Source organism: Lynx rufus, unplaced genomic scaffold, assembly GCF_022079265.1.
Source record: "Lynx rufus isolate CCGP_SWC_20201006 ecotype Redwood Valley unplaced genomic scaffold, mLynRuf1.p SCAF_4, whole genome shotgun sequence".
Lineage (NCBI taxonomy): Eukaryota > Metazoa > Chordata > Mammalia > Carnivora > Felidae > Lynx > Lynx rufus.
The window spans coordinates 3,217,015-3,237,714 of record NW_025814856.1 but is presented as its reverse complement, the minus strand read 5'-3'; the positions used below and the strand labels follow the sequence as shown (position 1 = coordinate 3,237,714).

The 20,700-nt window shown below is 60.4% G+C and overlaps 4 protein-coding genes across 12 annotated transcripts in view; 2 read left to right on the top strand and 2 right to left on the bottom strand.

The window, feature by feature from the left end:
* Positions 1 to 6,889, top strand: part of RANBP3 (RAN binding protein 3) — a 55,138-nt gene extending 48,249 nt beyond the window's left edge. For 5 of the 8 annotated variants that reach the window (XM_047094729.1, XM_047094726.1, XM_047094724.1 and 2 more), the window contains 6 exons: positions 602 to 704; positions 1,255 to 1,379; positions 3,372 to 3,492; positions 4,619 to 4,761; positions 5,224 to 5,404; positions 5,511 to 6,889. In XM_047094729.1, the coding sequence (XP_046950685.1) occupies positions 602 to 704; positions 1,255 to 1,379; positions 3,372 to 3,492; positions 4,619 to 4,761; positions 5,224 to 5,404; positions 5,511 to 5,554 (717 nt within the window). In that variant the 3' untranslated portion in view covers positions 5,555 to 6,889. The remainder of the gene's footprint in view (positions 1 to 601; positions 705 to 1,254; positions 1,380 to 3,371; positions 3,493 to 4,618; positions 4,762 to 5,223; positions 5,405 to 5,510) is intronic. The other 3 variants (XM_047094731.1, XM_047094727.1, XM_047094725.1) reach the window with 1 other exon arrangement.
* Positions 6,483 to 11,326, bottom strand: CAPS (calcyphosine). Of its 2 annotated transcripts, XM_047094733.1 has the most exons (5): positions 8,382 to 11,326; positions 8,184 to 8,290; positions 7,933 to 8,110; positions 7,609 to 7,815; positions 6,483 to 7,535 (listed from the first exon to the last, which is right to left on the bottom strand). In XM_047094733.1, the coding sequence occupies exons 2-5, from the start codon at positions 8,264 to 8,266 to the stop codon at positions 7,434 to 7,436; spliced, it is 570 nt and encodes a 189-aa protein (XP_046950689.1). In that variant the 5' UTR covers positions 8,267 to 8,290; positions 8,382 to 11,326; the 3' UTR covers positions 6,483 to 7,433. The 2 variants fall into 2 exon arrangements, with proteins under 2 accessions (XP_046950689.1, XP_046950688.1); XM_047094732.1 differs by having other exon boundaries at positions 8,184 to 11,326.
* Positions 11,327 to 13,339, bottom strand: VMAC (vimentin type intermediate filament associated coiled-coil protein). Its single transcript, XM_047094734.1, has 2 exons — positions 13,129 to 13,339; positions 11,327 to 11,906 (listed from the first exon to the last, which is right to left on the bottom strand). Exons 1-2 carry the CDS (start codon positions 13,317 to 13,319, stop codon positions 11,588 to 11,590), a joined length of 510 nt encoding a protein of 169 aa, XP_046950690.1. The 5' UTR covers positions 13,320 to 13,339; the 3' UTR covers positions 11,327 to 11,587.
* A 1,059-nt stretch (positions 13,340 to 14,398) lies between these two features.
* Positions 14,399 to 20,258, top strand: NDUFA11 (NADH:ubiquinone oxidoreductase subunit A11). The gene is made up of 4 exons (XM_047097184.1): positions 14,399 to 14,564; positions 18,415 to 18,507; positions 18,600 to 18,722; positions 20,077 to 20,258. The coding sequence occupies exons 1-4, from the start codon at positions 14,468 to 14,470 to the stop codon at positions 20,187 to 20,189; spliced, it is 426 nt and encodes a 141-aa protein (XP_046953140.1). The 5' UTR covers positions 14,399 to 14,467; the 3' UTR covers positions 20,190 to 20,258.
* The last annotated feature ends 442 nt before the right edge of the window (positions 20,259 to 20,700 follow it).

Genomic DNA, 20,700 nt, shown 5'->3' with positions numbered 1-20,700 from the left:
CGCATCCATCGTGAGCATGTTTAGGGAGCTGTCTTGTCCCACCTCGTCACTTCCGCCTTTGCCTGTGTCCCCGTTACGTTAAGGAGCCTCCTGCTGCTTTTCTCGAGCATCACTACTATCCTTTTTCTGTTATAGTGAAATAGTCCAAGCCAAGAGCTGCCTCCTACACAGATGAGCAGCTCGAGCCAAGGTGACCGTCACCTGGTGTACACACCTCCCTGACACATCAGGGGAGGCCTCACTTGGGGACCAGAGTGCACGGTTCGCCTACAGCATACAAGGGGACAGGGCAAGCCGCCTGTATCGTGAGGGTACTTTCTGCCAGGTTTTACCCAGTGATGCTCAAGGATCGTTGTGTGGAGATGGGGCCCCAGGTTGGAACCCACCCCCTGGGGAGGGGGTTGTCTGGTCTCATCTGCCGGGTCTGGGTGGATCCCCAAAACTGTGAAGGAGAAGCCGTCTGCAGAGCAAAGCCCTCTGCCTGGCAGGAAAAGTGCCGAGAGCCGCCATCCCGGCAGAGAGGTTTCCTGATCCACAGCGGCTGGCCCCCAGGAGCACCCAGACACGCGCCCCGACCCGTATGCTTTCGTGTGCCCTGCAGAGCCCCCCCAAGTTAAATGAAGTCAGTTCAGATGCCAACAGAGAAAACGCAGCTGCTGAATCCGGGTCCGAGTCCTCGTCCCAGGAGGCCACCCCCGAGAAAGGTAGGCTGCAGCCCTGCGGCCTCGTGGGAAGGGTACCGAGGGACAGGGCACCGTCCATCCAAGCCCCTGCCCGGGAGGGACGGGGGCCCCAGCTCGCTGCAGCGGCGGTAGCCTCACGTGAACTGACCGCTGGGACAGAGTCTAAAGCACGGCGTGGTGCTGGTTTTCAGCGAGCGGAGAGGGGACACGGTCGTCCTGAAACCTCAAGGTTATGGCCGTGCGTGGTGCCTCTGGGGGAGAGGGTCGTAGAGGTGGTTGTCCCCTTCTTTCTCCTTGCCCTGGGGTGGGGGGCAGGGGGAGTCTCCAGTGCTGTGTGGGAAGAGCCTCACCGTCCTGCCCTGTGCCGGGGAACCGGCAGCGGGAGGTCTGCAGCCGTGCTGGCAGCTGGCTCCTAGGTGGTCGCCCTGCAGGCTCCCAGGGCCAGACCGCCCTGTCTCAGAGGTCCGCTCCGGGTCTGGAGCCGGGACCTTTTGTTTTGTTTTGTCTCCTGTGAGGTACGCACACACGCACCCCCCCCCCCCCCAGCAAATAAATAGTCAATGTCGTTTAGCCAATAACATTTCAGAGTCCCTGGCCGAGTCGGCAGCTGCCTACACCAAGGCAACAGCCCGGAAGTGTTTGCTGGAAAAAGTGGAAGTCATCACCGGGGAGGAAGCGGAGAGCAACGTGTTACAGGTGCGGCGGGCCTGGTGGGGGGTGTCTGGCTCCTCTGGGCCTCCTGGCCCTTAGGTGGTGGCGTGAGGGGCTGGCAGTAGCCCCCCGCTTCTCGGTGCATCTGACAGGCTGGACAGAGGGACCGGTGCCCTACCCTTTAAGACCTTGTTGGCAGAGCTTCTGAGAGCTTAGCGAGTGCTAAGGGACTTGTAGTCTTGCTTTGGTTTTGAGTAGAAGGATCGGTTTTGAGACATTCTCAATGATTTGGGGCGTTACAGAGACTGTAACAAACACCCGGAATGAACAGCTGGGAACATTTTGTCACACTGGCGCCCCATGTTGTCTTACTAGGGAACGGAGACCACAGGTGCAACCCAGCCTCTGTCCCCACCTCTCCCCTGTGCCCGTCTTCTCTGCGTCCCGAGGCAACATGGCCACTTTAGTGGGCCTCATGCGTTTCGTTCTTGCACACACATATGTGCGTGTGTCTATGAACTGCGTCTGTAGGGCATCAGAGTTTTTAATGTGGGGTTTTAGAATTTTTTTTAATGTTTTTTTTTTTAATTTTTTAATTATTTTTGAGAGAGGGTGCGAGCAGCGGAGAGGCAAAGAGAGACAGGGAGACACAGACTCTGAAGCAGGCTCCAGGCTCTCAGCTGGCAACACAGAGCCCGACGCGGGGCTCGAACTCACGAACTGCAAGGTCATGACCTGAGCTGAAGTCGGGTGCTTAACCGACCGAGCCACCCGGGTGCCGGTGTAGGGCTTTTAGAACTACTGCTGTTTCTGCCCACTCAGCATTGTTTTGAAGTTCTACCCATATAAAGAGAGCAACTTGATAAAGATCTGCACACTTCATGTGGAGGGCCAGGCATGGTCTCTGTGGTATATTCCGTTTTTATACATCTATAGCAGCTTTATTGAGATAGAACACATATACTATGAAATTCACCCTTCTGAAGCATACAATTCAGTGGTTTTAGTATATTCACATAGTTGTGCAACTGCCACCACTATCAAAATAGAACATTTTTGCCCCCAAAAAAGAAACTTCATATCGGTTAGCAGTCAGCCCTACCATCCCCTCCCCAGCCCCGGCCCCCACGAGCCCCCTTCCTGTCCGTGGATGGGCCTGTTCTGGACGTTTCACACACGTGGACTCACACCCTGTGTGGCCTCTCGTGTCTGGTTCCCTCCCTGAGCGTCGTGTGTTCAGGGTCCGTCCCCGGGGCGGTAGGTGTGGGCGCCTCGCTCCTGCTTGTGGCCGAGGGACGTGCCCGTGCCTGGTGGACGTTTAGGTTGTTTCTGCTTTTTAGCTGTTACGAACCGTGCTACCGTGAACGTGTATACAGGCTCACGTGTGAAGATACGTGTCATTTCTCTAAAACCCTGGGCCATGCGGTAGCTCCACCTTTGACATTTTGAAGAACCGTTTTCTGCAGCGGCCATGCCATTTTTCATCCCACCAGCCGCGTGCAAGGCTTCCGGTTTCTCCACACCCTCCCCAGTGCCTGCCACCCTCCTAGCAGGGGCGAAGTGGTACCCCATTGTGGTTTTTATCTTTATTTCCTTAGTGATTTTTTTTTTTTTTTTACTTTATTTTTATTCACTGAGAGAGCATGAGCAGGGGAAGGGGCAGAGAGAGAATCCCAGGCGGGTTCCACGCTGTCAGCACAGAGCCCAACGTGGGGCTCCCATCTCACAAACCGTGACATCCTAAGCTGACAGAAACAAGAGTCGGATGCTTAACCGACTGAGCCACCCAGGTGCCCCGACCTTAGTGATTTTTTTAATGTTTCTCTGAAAATGTAGACTTCGTCTTCGCCGGAGAACAGGAAAAAAAAGAAAAACTGGCCAAGGGCTACGTGACCCGCTCCCCCGCCCCCAGGCCATAGTTTGCTGACCTCTGCCTGCTAGTTCACTCGGTAGATTGGAGGCTCTGGGGAATTTGTCCACACCGGTGTCCACCCCCGCCGGGGCCCTGCTCACCCAGAGGGCTGCCCTGTGTTCCAGATCCAGTGTAAGCTGTTTGTCTTTGACAAGGCCTCACAGTCGTGGGTGGAAAGAGGCCGGGGGCTGCTCAGACTCAACGACATGGCGTCAACTGACGATGGGACACTACAGTCCCGACTAGGTGAGCCGTGGAGGGGGCCTGGGGTGGTGCAGTGGTTCCCCACGCCCAGAAGGGCAAGATCCCAGGGCGGATCCCCACGGGAGAGCCCCTGGCACCCACACCCCGTGGCCTGCAGGCCCAGGCCTGATCCCAAGGCTCTCGCAGCCAGCTCTTCCGCGACTCCCCTCTTTGTGGGTGTGAAAGTAGACAAGAGTACTTAGCAACTTTCGAACTTGTTTTCTAATAGTAAAAGGGCCGGTTGCTTTATGGTGCAAAAAGGAAAAGGAAATCAAACGGTAACTTCAGTCACCCCGTACGGCTGTTGATCCTCATCACAGACCTTCCTTCCCCCAGCCCGTCCCAAGCGCTCCACCTGCCTCGGAGGTGGGCCCGTTGGGCGCAGAGGGCTCGGGGAGTGGACTTGGGGGAGTCTGGTCACTAGGAGCCCAGGACCCCACCCTGCAGCCTCCCTGCGCTGGCCCGAGCTGCTCCGTCTGGTGGGGAGGGGTGGGCTGACAGGAAGACAAGCCGTCGCCATGTCTGCAGGGTCAGGGCACATGCGGGGAGGGTGGGCTCTGGTAGAGCCGGCAGGCGGACAGTGGCCTTGGGCCTGCTGCAGGTAGAATGGGGTGGTTCTTCCAGAGAAGGAAGGTCTGTAGCCTCTTTTTTCTTCACCATGTGTCACCTTCTGTCTCTGTCTCCCTCCTGGTGGAAGCTCTGAGCAGCAGTTGGCCTCGGTCTTTTTTCTCAGAAAGCCACAGGGTCGGGGCTGGGGCTGCCCTGAGAATCGGGCCGGTCAGGGGTCCCCTAAAAAAGTGCCCGCGCCCAGCCCGCGGTTGTCCCTATTGGGCCTCACCTCCCCCTAATCCTCCCCTTCCCCAAGGGAGCCATCGTCCTGGCGCCTGCTGGGAGGACCGACGGAACCCTCCACGCAGTGGATATGGTGGCCTCTTGGCCCACCCGTGGCCATGGGGGAGCTAGGGAGTCCAGGGCTGGCCTGGCGCGTGGGGGGCTACGGCTCAGCGGACCTCGAGGGGATTGTGGGATTTCACCCCTGTGATGTTTTCGTTCCGGGTTGTGTCTGCTCTCCTCGCCGGCTGTGGGGTGGGGGTCAGGGGCCGGGGCTGAGTGGCCTTGCTGGTTGCAGTGATGCGGACCCAGGGCAGCTTGCGGCTGATCCTCAACACCAAGCTGTGGGCCCAGATGCAGATTGACAAGGCCAGTGAAAAGAGCATACGCATCACAGCCATGGACACTGAGGACCAGGGCGTGAAGGTTTTCCTGATCTCAGTGAGTAGCCCTGGGGACGGGGTGGGATGCTGCTGACCTCTTGGGGAAAGGAGCTGCCAGACGGCGCCCTGGACGAGGGCCGTGCCCTCCTGCACCCCCACAGAAGGGAGGTTCCCGGGCACACCCAGTCGGCGCACCGCAGGGCCGCACTAAGCGCCGCCCCTCTGCGGGGCGCCCTGTGGTCCAGGGGGCCAGTAGGGTGGCCTGCAGGCCAGCCAGTGTCCAGAAGGAGCGGGTCGGGACAGATGGGTGGAAGAACGACCAGGGCAGCCCCGCAGCACGAGCACCAGCGCAGTGCAGCCGCAAGCTGTGCGAGCCCCTGGGGAGGACGGGCCCCGGGGCAGCAGGGGCTTCCGGCCGCTGTCCCTGAGTTTGTCCGCCCCGGACACAGCCTGGGGATGTGGTGGCAGCCAGCCCAACCCAGAGGCCTTACAACCCACCGCCTCCCTCCGCCTCTCCCAGGCCAGTTCCAAGGACACGGGCCAGCTGTATGCAGCCCTGCACCACCGCATCCTGGCGCTGCGCAGCCGCGTGGAGCAGGAGCAGGAAGCCAAGATGCCTGCCCCCGAACCCGGGGCAGCCCCATCCAACGAGGACGACAGCGACGAGGACGTCCTGGCCCCATCAGGGGCCACCGGAGGCGGTGAGCTGGTGGTCCCCGCCCTGGAGGTTGTGGGGGGGCCTGACCGGAGGGAATGGGGCTCCATCCAGGGTGGGGACCTGACGGTGAGGCCGCTGCTTCCCAACAGGTGCTGGCGATGAAGGGGACGGGCAGACGGCCGGGAGCACATAGCGCCGGGAGCCGGCTGCCCGCGAGCCTGCTGCTTTGTCCGTCTGTCCGCCCGCCCGCCCCGCCCCGCCCCGCCGGCAGTGTTGAGGCGTGGGGCTCGGGAACCACACTCCCCGCTGGGTTGGCCACAGTTCGGATCCGCATGTCCCGTTCAGAAGCAGACTCGGGAACTGCCTGAATGTGGTTTGGGACACGAGACCTCATCATATTGATGAGCAAAACGAAAAAGAACATTTCTTCCCTCCCCTCCTTTGAATCGAAATGGCACATTAAGACTTGTCACGGCTTCTCACTGGGACTGGGACACCTTGTTTCTTCACCCCTCCCTCCTCGTGTCCCCGGCCGCTGTCGCCGCCGCCCACCCAGGCGGGTCTGTCCACACGAGCATAAACACTGGGCCTGCTGGACGCTTTGTTAACCACCATCTTTGTCTCCGGTTTCCCACCTTCTGATTTGGGGCTTATGTTTTTAGATCTTTTTTTCCCCGAAGCTTTGTGTTTGGTTTCTTAGGTTAAGACTCTCCTGTGCATCGATTGGGCACAGCTCCATCCTGGGCCACATCCTCCTCCTCCCTTTGCTCCTGGCCTCTGTGCTGGGGTGGGGGTCAGGCCCCCGCTTGTTCCCTACCCAGGGGTGCTTCAGGCCCAGTGCTGACGTGTTGAGGGGTTGGGCCCCAGACCTAGAGAGAGCTTACCTAGAAAAGGGTCGCTGGACCCTGGGAGGGTCCCCATGCACCTTCCTGCCTGTCCCCATCACGTCGGTCACCCATCATCTGGCACCCAGGCGCAGAACTGCTTCCTGCCGCTGGCCATTCCTTGCCCAGCCCTGGACCTCACCGCCCCCAAGACCATCCAGGGCTGGGGTCCTCTGTGAGAGGCAGAGGGGGACCTTGGCAGGGCCTTCGAGGAGGGGGCAGGGGACTGGTTCCCGGCAACCGGCCATCCCCCACGGGAGCAGGCGCTACGCCCACCCCCCACCCTGGAGCGTGGCCAAGAGCCAGCCGGGCATCGTGCACCTGGGAAGGCCTGTGAAGATGGTCCTGTGCACAGGGCTCCAAGGGATTTCAGAGGAAACTGCCCAGCCCTGCCCTCAGAGGGTGAGAAGGCCTCATCTGTGCAGCTACACCACCCACACCTCGGGTCGGTCGTGTGCAGCCTGAGCCTGAGCCATGGGAAGACACCAAAGGCCCTCCCAGCAGATCCGGTCACACTTCTCTGCTTTAAGCCTTAGCCAACTAGTGACAAGTAAAACCAGATAATGCCCATGTGTTTTGGAACATTTATGTAAGATTGTCATATGAAATGTATTTGGGAACTACATTAAAACTTTTAACTAAAACCCTGGCCTCCTGCATGCCCCAGGGGCCTCAGGAAGCCAGACAGCCTGGCCAAGAACAGCCTCCGGCTCCCGGGCCAGCCCGGCCCCTGCGCCCCACTGCACGTCCGGGCAGGTCACCACACTTGGCTGCCTTCCAAGACTGGCCGCCTCCGTGCTGAGCTTTGCTTTGTCCCCGGCCGTCTGGCTTCCCTGGGTGGGGGCGGGGTGGGGGGGCACGCGCAGGGGCAGGGCGGAGGATTCACTGAGCAGAGACGGGAGGAAGCAGGGTGGGGGGCATCTGCAGTGGCTTTGTGAGGCCTGAGGTCAGCACAGCAGGGACAGGGATTCTGAGCCAGTGACCCATCCTTGGAACCTCTGTCCTCCTCCCACCCGATGGCCAAGCTGGGTCCTCTGAGACCCGGTCCGGCCGGTCCCGCAGCCTCAATCTTCCACATTCCTCTGTAGCCCCCCCACCCTGGCCGCTGTGCAGCTAGAAGCCCAGGTGAGAGGGGCCAGGGTGGGGGTCCTACACTACGATGGTGCTGGCTGGGTAAGCGTGTACAGCTCACAGCTGCCAGGCGCTGGTCATCATGGCCACAAACTCCTCATCTGTGTCCACGGAGGCGCTCACGCCGCTGTAGTAGTCCTGGAATTCAGCCAGAGTGACCTGGGGGCAGACGGGCTGTAAGTGGAGACCAGACACCGGGGCGGAGGGGGCAGGGGTATCCGGGGGCACCCACCTGCCCATCCTTCTCAGAGGAGTCGAAGTTGTCCAGGAAGCGGCGGAGGACCTCCTCCTCGGTCCACTCCCCACTTCGCACCTTGGGGTGGGCGCGGCCACTGTAGACCCCCCGGAGGTCGTCCACGGTCACCACGCCGTCCCCACTGCGGTCCAGCTTGGCAAACGCAGCCGCGATGACCGCCTCCCGGGCCTGGGACATGGGGGGCTGGGGAGGAGAAGGCAGTAACTGGGGGGCCCTCCGCCCACCAGGGCTCTCGGACATCCGGTGTCCGCACTGTCCCAGGCAAGCCCACCCTCCAGACTGCGGGGCCCAGGGCCTCACCCGCAGTGCCCTCAGGAACTCCTCCAGGTCCAGCGTCCCACTGCCGTCACGGTCCCAGCGCCTGCACACACCCTCCGCCTCAGCTGCGTCCAGCACCAGCCCCAGCTCAGCCAGGCCCCGCTGGAGTTCCCCCGAGTCCAGGGATCGGCTCTTGTCCCGATCCAGGCGGCGGAAAAACCTGAGGGGCGGGGGACGGAGTTAGAAGGTAGTCTCTGGAGCTGGGGGTCGAGAAGGTTCAGGGGACAGCTCACCTAGCCAGGCCCTGGATGCCCAAGGCCCCTCGGGACAGACACTGTGCCCGGAGCTTCTCCACAGTGGCGTCCACCGCATCCATGCTGGGTCAGGGCTGTCTGGGGAGCTGGATTGGAGAGAGCCGGAGGAAGGGCTCCCACTCTGCCGGCCGGGCTGTGGTCAGGTGCCGCAAGCCTGCCCTGGCCCTACCTGCTCACCTGCCCTGCGTCTGTTCTGGAAGCCAGACAGCCACTCCTCTGGCTCCTGCCCACTTTGCCCAGCGCTGGCAACGCGTCCTGCCCAGCAGGACTGTTGCTAAGGGATGGTGGCTCAGGAGACTGGGAGGGGCCCCGGCCGTAACTCTCTCTGTGCCGGTGCCCCGTAGCCCTAGGCACGCCCTGTGGAGCGGAGTGGCCGGGCCAAGAGGGACAGGGCAGTGCTCTCGCGGGCACCACTGCCCAGCCTCTGTTCTGCTCACTCCCAGCCTTGCAGTGCCCAGGTCTGGGATAAAGCCAGACCCAGGTGGGGAGTCGGGGGTCACCCTTCCTGGCTATGAGAGGAAGGTCACTATTCCTGGCTAGAAGAAGGAGGGGTGGGCCACAGCCCTACAAGGACCAGGGTCCTGAATGGAGAGGGGCAAGGTCATGGCCGAGGAGGCTCAAGACCCAATTCCTGTGTGACCTGGAACAGGTTCCCTGCCCTCTCTGGGCTTTACCGGCCCCCTGCCCCTTTTCACAGGGCAGCAGCAGCCAAGGCTGCTGAGGGATCCAGGTTCAAAGGGGTTTGAGGTGGCCCAGGCCCACGTCCAGATTTTCAGATCAGTGTGCCTGAGCCAGGATACAGCAGCCTTACGATGTTTCAACATTGTCAGACAGAGAAGTTCCTGGTAGTTTTTTAGAGGCCAGTTGTGGTGTTTTTGTCGACGTGGGTCTTTTGGTGGTCGGTTTTCAGTGCTCAAACATCACCCAGTGGTCTTGCTCATAATAAGCTGGGGGAGCCAGGGGGCTACGGCACCAAGCGACAAAGTGCCTCTGCCCCCTCGATGCCCGAGAAGAACCAAGGCCACCGTCGCGGAAGGCCTTCGATGGAGACTTTGGACACCTTTGCCAACTGAGAGCATTCCAAACCCACAGATGGGACTGAAAATGACTTTGGATTTCCCAGGACCTAAAACGTGGGCCCCGTTTGGGGACCCATCAGCTGCAGACACCCAGAGAGGTCATCAGAGGCTTTTCGAAGCCTGGACTCAGACACAGAACAACGGTGGTATCAGAAACCAATCCACAGAGAGCACGCGGCCCAGCACCATGGTTCGGGCCACAGCTGATGTAACGCTGTCAATTGTATGTGAAACTACAGCAAAAATTCTGGTGCCCTCCTGCGGTCCGTAATTGTTCGAGTAGGCAGAGAACTGCTGCATTGTGTTTTCCACGCGGGTTACAAAAATCACATTTTTTTCCCATAGAAAAATGTCAAATATTAACCACAGCCTTTTGTAACTCTGTTTTGGCACCGCTTCATCTTGAAGAGAATCAGAATCTCAACAATAACCCCCCAGAACGTGGAAGTGTTCCAGGTCCTCCCGACCCCGAGGCCCACACTGAGCCTCACTTTCCACATCTGTAAAATGGGGCGAGCCTGTGCCGCAAAGATGAGACACCAGCCCCCTGTGGCTGTAACCTGTGTCTCCCCGCCAGGCAGGACCCCACCCTGACCCCGGAACGGCACCCGGGCCACCCCTCCAGTCCCCACCCGGGAAGGAGGAAGGAGGAAGGACCAAGGCCAAGAAATCATTCAGTTTATTCTTGAGCTCAGACAGGCCTCGGCCTGCCTTTCCCTCATACGAGCAGCCCCCCCTTAGTCATCCTTAGAAAATGGGGCCATTGTTCCTACACTGAGGGGTCACTGTTAGACACCAGGCGGGCAGGCAGCACCATCCTGGGGGCTGGGGAGGGACACCGACCTTTCCAGGCCAAAACAGGCCCTGCCCCTTGGCAGTTCTTGGTGTGAAATTCCCTGAGTAAGGAGGCGGGCAAATGGCTACCGTGGTACGGGGCTGGGCGCTTCATTCGGCTGGGCAGAGAAAGGCACAGGATTCCCTGGTTTGATTTAAAAACAAAAACAGGCACCCGGAATGTCTCTGGCCAAGAAGGGGCAGCAGGGAAATGAGATTAAAAAAAAAAAAAGATTCTCTAGAAAATATAAAAAGGGGCCAGCTGCTTGCTACAAAAGCTAAACTGGCCAGGGGGCTCATCAGATGTGCTGGGGTTCGCTAACTCCCTTCAGGGCCCACGAACCCATCCTGTTCCTACGGAGGTCCCAGGAACCTCCTCCTGGTGATAACAGAAACCCTGCCCTCGAGTAGCTGACACTCTGGTGACAAGAAGTTCCATAGAGATAACAGAATGATGGGAATCACTTCGGATAAGGCACTCAGGGAAGACCCCTCTGAGGAGGTGACTTCTGAGCAAAGATCTGAGGGACAAGGAACTGGTCCTTGTGACATCTGGGGGAAGAATGTTCTAGGCAGAGGGAAGAGCCAGTGGAAAGTCCCTCAGGAAGGACTGTACCAAGAAAAGGTTGAGGGATGCCTGAGTTTTCCAGGGCAGCACAGCCTAGCTGCCAACATCTCACAATGTCTCACACGCACGCTCTGCCTTCTGGGCTAAAGGTTGACAGAAGGACAGAGTTAGGGGGAGAGAAAAATCTAGCATTAAAAATTTGTCTTCCTACAACCAGGGCAAAACGGCCCAAGTCTTGAGGTCCCCAATTCTGGAGTGGGATGAAGGATAAGAAAGAAAAAGCTTTAGCCTGGGACGAGAGGTGCTTCGGAAGAAACGGGGATCAGGGCAGGGGGAAAAGGTGGAGCAAAACTCGATGCCATCTGCCTCCACAAGCGACAGAGATGTCAGATGCTTCGGGGGCCGGACATCTGGCCCTAAGAGAGGCAAGAGAGCCAACTGGACCTCACACTTTGGCTGAAGAGGGTATCCCGGGCTCAGATCCAAGCAGGCGTGACCAAGACTGAAGCCAGAAATCCAGATTTTTGTGTAAACATTGCCAAATTTTCAGTAAGTCGACTGACTTAAAGTTTTGTTTAAAAACAAAAACAAGGGACACTTGACTGGCTCAGTGGGTAGAGCATGGCCTCTTGATCTCGGAGTTGGAAGTTCAAGCCCCACAAAGAGACTATTTAAAATCTTTAAGAAACGACAAGAGCAGAACAAAACCAAAAAACTCTCTGGGCTACACATCTGCCTTTGGCCCACGGGCTGCCTGCTTGAAACCTACGACTTTTTAGCAGGTTTTGATGCTTGGAAAGGATTATGGCTGTGCCACGGGGCCCCCTCTCGGACACAGGTGACCCCTGAGGACACCACAGCAGTGGAAGTCCGTCTCCGTTGTGGGATCTGTGCTCTAGGGCTCACACGGTGGTCCCAAACACCGCAGGCTGCAGGTGGTTCCTGTCTTCCTCGTCCCCAGTGCTGTTGGCAAGGCCTGGACCGGGCCCACTGGGGGGTGGGTGGCCGGGGTCTCCAGTTGGCAAGGGCCCTAGGCGCTCGGCTTCGGCCAGGGCGGCCAGCAGCCCGGCCACGGGGGGCCGCCAACGGCAGATGTCCTGCAGCAGCTCGGCCCGGGGCTGCAGCTGCCCGATGAGCTCATTCCTCTGGCGCAGGGCGGCCTGCAGGCTGTGGACCGTGGCCTCGGAGGTCAGCAGCTGCTCCTGGAGAGCGGCAATCTCACTGGCAGGAAGGCAAGACAGGGCAGTTGTGGTACCAAGGGGACCAGAGATTCTTCTCCCTGCTCCCGACCTCGTGGGGGGCTCCCCATCACCATCAGGATAGAGGCCCTGCTCCTCGCCACTGCTTCAAGGCCCCCCTTGGCATGGACTGGATGTTTGTGTCCCCTCAAAACTCTTGGGCTGAATCCCTACCCACCCATCCCCAATGTGATGTATTTGGAGATGGAGCCTTTGGGACGTAAGTAAAATGAGATTGTGAGGGTGGGGCCCTCGTAGAATTAGTGCCCTTGTAAGAAGAGACACCAGAGAGCTTGCTTGCTCTCCGCCGTGTGAGCACGCAGCGAAGACAGCAATCTGCAAGCCAGGAAGACAATCTGTCACCAGGAACTGAACCTATCAGTTGGACTTTCCAGCCCCCGAAACTGGGGGGGGGGGGGAGGGGGGGAGGAATCAGTTGTTTAAAGCCCCCCAGTCTCTGGTGTTCTGTAATGGCAACCAGAGCAGACTAACGCTACCCTCATTGCTCCCCTGCAGGTCCCCTTTCCCCTACATCTTTTCCTATTTGTTTAGCTTAGATGGCCCCTCCTCCAGGAAGCCTTCCATCTGGGCCCCCTCAGAACCCTATGTGCCCTTCCATCACAACCCCAACCACCCCATTTTGTAACTGCTTAGTATGCTTGAGGGCTATGCTATGTAGGTCTCACTTAGGGGCTCTGGTGCGCCGAACCTGCCTGGCACATAGGTGCTCAGTAAAGATGAATGAATGGATCCAACCAGGTCCGAACCCTTTCCCACTTGGGCTCCAGACCTCCCTCCCCCCTGGGCGCTTGTCTCATCCCTTTCCATCCTCAGTGCCTCTTCAAAACTAGAGGGGCTCTTCAGAACTGCTGGTGTGATCCCATCCTCCTCTACTCCAAAACCTGTCATGGCTCCCAATACCTAAGGCGAGGTGGGTGATCCCCGCACCCCTGGAAAAGAGCCGATTTTGCCTTGTGGAAAAACGGGCTCTGTTTTAAGTTAGAAATCCACACTTGTGTGACACCCCTCAACTTTGCATGCCGGTGACTAGTTCGAGGTTTTTGGTGTTTGTTTTTTCAACTGCACCGGAAGTCCAGCCTACGCGTGAATGTACACGGTTCCCGCGCCTCTCCTCCCTTTCCAGCCTCGGCTCTGCCTCCGCCCACGTCCTTCAAGAAGTCCACCTGGCCGGCCCCGGGCCTCACCAGTCCTTGGCGCGGCCCAGCTCCTCCAGCGCAGCGCGCAGCTGCTGGTCGTGGCGGGCCAGGCGCTCGGCCTGGGCGCTCACTGTGCGCTCCGCCGCGTCCAGCCGCGCCTCCAGCTCCGCCGCGCGCCGGTGCACAGCCGCCAGGTGTGCGTTCGCCTCGCGGATCTGCAGCGGCTGCGGCGCCGACATGGCCCCGGCGCCGTCCCGGACGGCCCGGAACCGGGCCCAGGCCCCGCCCCCAGCCCCAGTGGGCCACGCCCCCAGAGGCTCTCTCTGGACCGAGCGATTGGCCTCGGCCCGATGGGTCGCGCCCTCCTCAAACCCAAACGCCCTCAATGGTTTGGGCACCTCGAAACTCCGCCCCTGAGCCCGGTCTGACTCTAAGATTGGCCAACGTCCTGACAAACCACGCCCCCAGGCGGGCCTGGTTCTCCTGCGGCCCGCCCAGTTCAGGCTTCCGCAACGGGATTGGCCACTCCTTCGAGACAGGCCCCGCCCCACTGAGAAGCCAACACTACGATTGGTCCGGGTCCTGCGGTCCAGAAAGCCTGACCACGCCCCGGGCTGCGAGTCTCTCGGAGCTACCCAAACGGCCACGGCCACGCCCCTTAGGCAACCGTACAGCTGCGGATTGGCCAAGTGCCCTTCAAGCAGTGTTTTCCGCCCCGGCCACGCCCCCCAAGTCTAGCGCGTACCTCCTCCGGCCCGGGGCTTGGACGAGCCAGCCGCAGGCAGGGCACAGGTGCTGTCCCGCTAAAATCCTAGCCCCGGGATCGTCATCTTCCGCCGCCCGCGAGTCTGGCCACGCCCCCAAACAGTCGCACGCGGTTCGGACTCTGCTTGGAGACCGGCCCAGGGCGTGATCACGCCCCCTTGCGGATTCTGGCGCTGGGAGTGGCCGCATTTCCGCTGTGCCCCGCCCCATAGTTACATCTTGCGCCTATCAAATGGAGTTCCGCCCCGCGCCCAAATACCCGTCATAGTCCCACCCCCAGATTAGGCCCCCACTCCGGGTCAAACCCTTCCTAACCTAGGCCCTTCTGAGTTGGGGCTAGGGAGATCTGCCTTCACTGATTCTGGCTGACTTCAGTTTCTCCCTCCAGAAATCGGCTGGGGGGTGCACGCGCGCCTCCTTTACGCCAGTCCCGACTCGGCGCTTGAGCGCCACCGGTGTCTGTGTTCTCGGTGCTCAATAAAGTTGCACGCTTGTTGTCGGCCCCTGCGCCCGAGAGGTTGCGCGCGCCGCCCAGGAAGTCTCGCGAGAACGAACGGCGGCGGCTGCCCTTGGGTGCGAGGAGACGGTCGGGTGTGCGGTGCGGGGCCAGGGGTTCGCGGTCATGGTGCAGACGCTTCTTCAGCAATACCGGGACATTCCCGATGGCACCGAGTGCCACCGCAAGACCTACGCCAGTACCACACTGAGTGGTGCCGCTGGTGAGCGCCGCCCGGGCCCCGAAGGCAGAGGGTGCCAGGAGGTCATGGAGTCGCTGGCGGCTGTCCGAGGGCGTCTTGGGGGGCTGGGGATCTCGCAGGTGGCGCATGGTTGTCGCCGGGGTGCCTGCGGTGGCCCTGGGACGCTGGGGAGCTCTTGTATGAGATAGATTTTGTAGGCGTGTCAGACTAATTCAGAGGGCGCAGGAAGTCCTAGGGGGTCTGGAGCTGGGTATCTCACGGGGTGACACGTGGGCGTCTTGGGAATGTCTGGGGAGGCCATGAGGGACTCTTGTGTGAAGGGGGTCCGGCAGGGTTGGAGGGCACTGGGAAGTGGTACCTGTGACAGGCTCTGGGGTCGTCAGAAGCTGTTCCCGGGTTCTGGGATTTAGGGGTTATTGTTGAAGCTGTCACCAGGCTCCGGGGAAGCCGTTGAGTGGGAGAGGGCCGTTATCGGGATCAAAGGAGCTGGGGATTCATGAGACTTAACAGGGTTAAGTTGAGGTTATTTGGGGGCGGGGGGGGGTGGATCGTGGGTCATTATCCTGGAGGGGGATGAGGTTTTCTTAGGGTCCAGGAGAGTGGGATGTTTAGGGATATCTGAAGCTTTAATTGGGACCACCAGAGGGGTCGTAGGGGTGCCGAGATCATAGATGCGGCGGGTCAGGGGTACTATAAGGGTAGCCTTGGGAGGGCATAAGGGGATTCACAGCCCTAGCACTCCCTTGCAGGGGAGACCCCAGCGACTCGCCTCTTCCAGGGTCCCTTTTGATGCTCAGTCTCTCTGAGAACTAGTAGATAGGATGGTTTGGGCCACCCCCATGTCTCCAGCTCCTGAAACGAGGCCTGGCAGAAGTTGAGTCTCCCCCAGGCTACCATTTTCTGCGTGTTTAGTGAGATCAGCGGTTATCGTGCCCATTTCTCAGAGATGGACACTGAAGGTCGGAGAGGTGTATTAACTTCCCTTCGGTCTTTTGGAGCCGGTGTGCAAATCCAGGTCTGCTGATCTGCTCCTGAGGGTGGCTGAGGCAAGGACTGTGCATGCAGGGTCCTTGTGGAGGGGTCTGAAGAGAGAGGGTCGAGGGGGAGTCCCTGCGGATGGGTTATGTGGAGTCTGCTCGAGTGGCGAGTCGTTGGGACGGTGGAGGTGCATGGCGGGATCTCTGGGGTCCTTGAGAGAGGGGTGGGCGGTGTGGGGTTGGGTCACTGTAGGGGGAAGTTATTGGGGCACATTTTTTTTTCTTTTTTTGGGGGGCACATTCTTTTTTTTTTTTTTTTTAACGTTTATTTATTTTTGGGACAGAGAGAGACAGAGCATGAACGGGGGAGGGGCAGAGAGAGAGGGAGACACAGAATCTGAAACAGGCTCCAGGCTCCGAGCCATCAGCCCAGAGCCTGACGCGGGGCTCGAACTCACGGACCGCGAGATCGTGACCTGAGCCGAAGTCGGACGCTTAACCGACTGCGCCACCCAGGCGCCCCTATTTGGGCACATTCTTAAGGGGCGATGCTGACATTGCGGGAGGCCTGGCCGAACTTGGTGGAGGCTCATGGTTGTGTCTAAAGAAAAATTAAAGCAGGAGGGGTCGCCTGAAGGGCATGTGGGGCCTTCAGGGCGAAGATTTGGGGGATTTTGAACCTGAGAAAGATAGAATGTTGGTGTTTGTGAATGGGAGTGCATGTGTTTGATCACAAATGCGCGGGCCTTGGGGGTGGACTGGAGTGTCAGGAGGCTTTTGGGGGAGACTGAGCACTTTCCAGGAGTGGGGTGCTGAGTGAGCCAGGAGCCTCTGGGGGAGGGGGGTTGCTGGAGGGTCTTTTAGGGAGGGTGGGTGGAAACCTTTGACAGGGGCCCCAGATCAGGCAGTGTGTGTGTGTGTGTGTGTTGCTCACTATGCCCGCCTGCGTGTTCACACTGGCCAACTCCATGCAACATACGGGACTTGGCTTCTGGATCCTTCCTTACCTCACCCTCCCTCATTCCCTGCCTCCCCTCAGCTCTCACTGAGAGAACACTCTTGTGTCCCATCTGGCTTTCCTGAGATGGTGAGCCCCTGGGGAGTGAATGAATGAATGAAGGCACCCAGTAACTCTTCTTTTTTTTTAATGTTTATATTTTTTTTTGAGAGAGCAACAGAGCATGAGCGGGCGAGGGGCAGAGAGAGAGGGAGACACAGAATCCGAAACAGGCTCCAGGCCCTGAGCTGTCAGCACAGAGCCTGACGTGGGACTCGAACACACGAACCATGAGATCATGACCTGAGCCGAAGTCGGATGCTTAACCCACTGAGCCACCCAGACGCCCCTAGGCGTTCAGTAACTCTTTGGGATGGGTGATGGATGGATTAGGCTTCACAGTAACAGTGAATGAATGTATGAGTGAATGAAGGTACAGAGGAACCAAATGAATGAATGAGTGAACAAATGAATGAATGAATGTGGGCGCACAGTGAATAAACGAGTGTGTGCATTGTGTCTGGAGGTCACTGCTGGAGCAAGTGGGGGGGTCAGGAAGGGAGCCTTCAGTGGGGTGATGGGGGGCCGTGGAAAGGTCTGAGTCATTACAGATCCTCATGTGCTGGGGATCACAGGACCTGGGGAGGGGGGGCTGTGGCAGGTCACCCGCCACGTTGGATGGTTGCTAGCAGAGAGTTGGGGCGGGGCAGTCTTTGACCCTGGGATAATCGGGGACAACTGGGTCACGCACTCCCAGTTCTAGGACTTCTGAGGGCTCCGGGGTGACGGGGGCACTGTCTGTGTGCGGCCTGGAATGTGAGCTGGCAAGCAACAGTTCAGTTTTGCTGGGATGGGATAGGCTGGGCTGGCCCTGGGGGTCCCTATGGCAACTAGGCCAGGCTGGGGGTCTATAGGGAGAGGAGGGGTGTGTTGTCTGCCCTGAGCAGGGTCAGCTGGAAGTCGGGGAGCCCCGCGTTGGGCTGTTTCTGGTGACTCAGAGCCAGCCAGGTGGGCTTGGTCTGCCTCCCACCAAGGAGGATCTGGTGAGGGCAGCTGCCCAAGGGCTTGCCTTGGCCTCGCCCCAGACCCGCACACCAGCCCAGGCCAGTGTTTGCTCAGGATGCCCACGGACGGGGCCTCTGTCCTCACCACCCACCCACCCACCGCTCAGCTCCAGGCCCGGCCCCCGGCGGGCCCCTCATGCATAAAAGCCAGTGTCGGGCAGGGAGGCCGGGGCGACAGCAGAGATGGAAAAGCTGACCGGGTGGTGAGGCCGGGTGGGCGTGAGCGGCTGCCGAGCCAGCCAGGTGTGAGGGATGGCCCTAAGCCCAAGCCGCTAGCAGGGAGGGGGCCCCAGGGTGATGAGGGACAGGCCCAGGAGCCAGGTCTCTGCCAAGGAGGATCAGGGCCCCACAGGAGAGCGCAGCCTTGGACGGGAGTGGGGAGCAGGGCCTGTGGGGTGCAGCTGTGGTGTCTGTGCTGACCCTGGAGGCCAGGGAGCGGCCCAGCCACTTAGGCCCCAGGCCTGTTCTCCTGTCCATTGCACGCTGGGCCGGTGCGCCACGGAGGGTGAGGGGTCAGACCTTGCGGAGGGAGGCCTGGGGTGCAGAGGTGGGGCTGAGAGCCCAGGTCCTGGAACAGCAGACAGGGCTGGAATCCCACCTTGGCTGCTCAGCAGCTGTGGGGCCCCGGGCGAAGCCCAGAACAGTCCCTTCCTGGGCAGGGGGGTTGGTTGGGGGGTTGCTAGGAGCCTCCTTGAGGGTGCTGTGGGGACAGAGGGACAGAGGGTTTCTCTGATAGCAGGGGGGACTGCCCCCAGCCAGGGCCGCGCCTCGCCTCGCCTCGCCTCGGTGCCCAGGCCCTGGTGCCACACACCTCACCCGCTCTGGTCCCGCAGGCCTGATCTTCTCCGCCTACAGTGTCACGCTGCAGCCGCCAGATTCCTTCCTGGAGGGAGTGGCGAGGACAGGGCGATACACATTTACTGCAGGTAAGCGAGCCTTGGCTTCTCCTTGGGGGCCCTCCTGGCACTGGCCCCTGGGCCCTGACTCGGCGCCCGCCCCCCCGCTGCCACCCCGACAGCCGCCATCGGTGCCATATTTGGCCTCACCTCCTGCATCAGTGCCCAGGTCCGAGAGAAGCCCGACGACCCCCTCAACTACTTCATCGGAGGCTGTGCCGGAGGCCTGACCCTGGGAGCGCGCAGTGAGTGAGCCCCCCGCCCCTGACCTCCGCTGACCACCACCCCCCGTTCTGTCCCGGACCGGGGGCCAGCTGTGTGGAGTGCTCGCCCCAGCAGAGGAGAGGGGCTGCCCCAGGAAATCCTTCTGGGGCTTTTGACCCTCCGCCACCGGCCAGTTCAGTAATAGTAAGGGCAGCTGCTTCAGCACCTACCGCATGTGTACCTGACCGAGCCCTTAACACCCTCCTGTGGCTCCCTGCGACATTCAGCGTGGCCCATGAGGCCCTGCACAATCTGCCCCGTCCCCTCCCTGCCCCCGCCTCTTCCCTCTTTCCCCTTTGCTCACTCTCTACGAGCCATGTGAGCCTCCTTGCTGGTCCTCCAAGCCAGGCCAGGTCCTGCCCCAGGGCCTTTGCATGTGCTCTGCCCCCTTCCTGGAGTGCTGTTCGCCCAGGTGTCAGCACAGCCCCCTCTGTGTATGATCTGGAACCCCCACTGCCCTCATTTCCATATCCCCTTCCTCTGCTGCAGCTTGTCAGAGAACACGAGGCCACTGCCTGTCTCTGCCACCACCCCACAAGCATAGAGAGGGTGCATGGTCCTTGTGTTGCTGTCCCTCTCCCAGCACCCAGAGCCCTGACTGACCAGACACCCAGCCCTCCAGGGGACTTCCACTCACCATCCCTTCTAGAGATGCAGGAAGGGAGGCTCAGAGAGGGGGCTTGGGTGGCCCGAGGTCACCTGGGAACCAGCAGAGGTGCCTCCCTAGTGGGAAGGCAGGCCGGGGCCCCACGCCAGCCTGGCACAGTGGAGCTGCCCAGGCCGGGAAGCAGACGGTGCTCTCTCCACCTCCCGTAGCCCTGGCCCACCAGCCTGCCAGTGCTTGGTGGAACGTTCCAGTCAGGCAGAGGGCGGGCACCGTGGAGGAAGGCCCATGCATCCTAGCCTTTGCTTTAAGACCTTGGGTAAGGTCGGGTTTGACGTGCACCCCCAGCCTGCCGTAGGGGTGAGCCCTGCATACAGCAAGCAGACCTCCCTCCCCAGCGACGGCTCTCGGGCAAGCAGGGGCATTCTGTCCCCTTCCGTTCCCAGTCCGCAGAGCAGGTACAGGGCCCGGGCCCTGTGGCCGGGGCACAGGCTGAGACTCGACAAAGCGCCGTCCCCTCCGCAGTCGGGTGCCCCACCCCCGGACCCGACAGCCTAGATCCCTTCTTGCCTCCGTTTCCGGGTTTCCGCGCACGTCTTCAAAGTCAAGGGGTCACGCGACTTAATCCTCAAGGAGCCCTCAGCCTCAAGGGAAGGACATGCTCTTGGGCCCCCTGGGTGGCTGCAGGTGAGCCCCACGCGCGACTGACGCCACCCTCCCGACTCTGGCAGCTCACAGCTATGGGATCGGAGCCGCCGCGTGCGCGTACATGGGCACGATCGCCGCGTTGGTCAAGATGGGCCAGCTGGAGGGCTGGAAGGTGTTTGCAGCACCCAAGGTGTGAGCCCCGCCGCCTCCCGGGTCCCCGGCCAGGTTGAAATGCGACGAGAAATAAATTCTGTGCATACTGGTGTGTGTGAGTCTCCCGCCCCTCCTCCCCTGGCGTCTGCGATGTAGCCCCGTCTCGGGAGGGCAGGGCGGCAGTGACACCCCAGCAGCAGCCCAGCAAGGGAGCAGGAGACACGGCATCTGGGTTTGTTCTGACAGGGCCCACGGCGCCAGCTGGGCCCTAAACACAGGGCATCTGGGGGTGGGAGCTGGGCACCGCCACCCACGGCCCCCCCTGTGCCCCCCCACACAGGTCACGGGCCATCCCCTCTCTGGGCACCATGGGGGGGACACACCCAGGGCCCACGCACAGCCTGACTCCAAATTCCTTGGCATTGGAGCGGAGCACCCCAGACGGGCTGACCCAGGAGCTTTGTCTCCATGTGACAGGTGGGTGACAGGCCACCAGGAGCCTGCAAAGCAGGGGCGCATGGCAGGAACGAGAGAAAAGAATCCTGATCCTCGCC

What these genes read in the sequence shown, in the direction of transcription:
- CAPS (XM_047094732.1), bottom strand. Translation starts at nt 8,266, where the DNA reads ATGGATGCGGTGGACGCCACTGTGGAGAAGCTCCGGGCACAGTGTCTG. An exon ending in AGTTCCTGAGGGCACTGCGG is followed by an intron (nt 7,816 to 7,932) that starts GTGAGGCCCTGG and finishes TCTCCTCCCCAG; the next exon opens with CCCCCCATGTCCCAGGCCCG. An exon ending in CCTCTGAGAAGGATGGGCAG is followed by an intron (nt 7,536 to 7,608) that starts GTGGGTGCCCCC and finishes GTCTGCCCCCAG; the next exon opens with GTCACTCTGGCTGAATTCCA.
- VMAC (XM_047094734.1), bottom strand. Translation starts at nt 13,319, where the DNA reads ATGTCGGCGCCGCAGCCGCTGCAGATCCGCGAGGCGAACGCACACCTG. An exon ending in CTGGGCCGCGCCAAGGACTG is followed by an intron (nt 11,907 to 13,128) that starts GTGAGGCCCGGG and finishes CCTTCCTGCCAG; the next exon opens with TGAGATTGCCGCTCTCCAGG.
- NDUFA11 (XM_047097184.1), top strand. Translation starts at nt 14,468, where the DNA reads ATGGTGCAGACGCTTCTTCAGCAATACCGGGACATTCCCGATGGCACC. An exon ending in CACACTGAGTGGTGCCGCTG is followed by an intron (nt 14,565 to 18,414) that starts GTGAGCGCCGCC and finishes CTGGTCCCGCAG; the next exon opens with GCCTGATCTTCTCCGCCTAC. An exon ending in GCGATACACATTTACTGCAG is followed by an intron (nt 18,508 to 18,599) that starts GTAAGCGAGCCT and finishes CCACCCCGACAG; the next exon opens with CCGCCATCGGTGCCATATTT.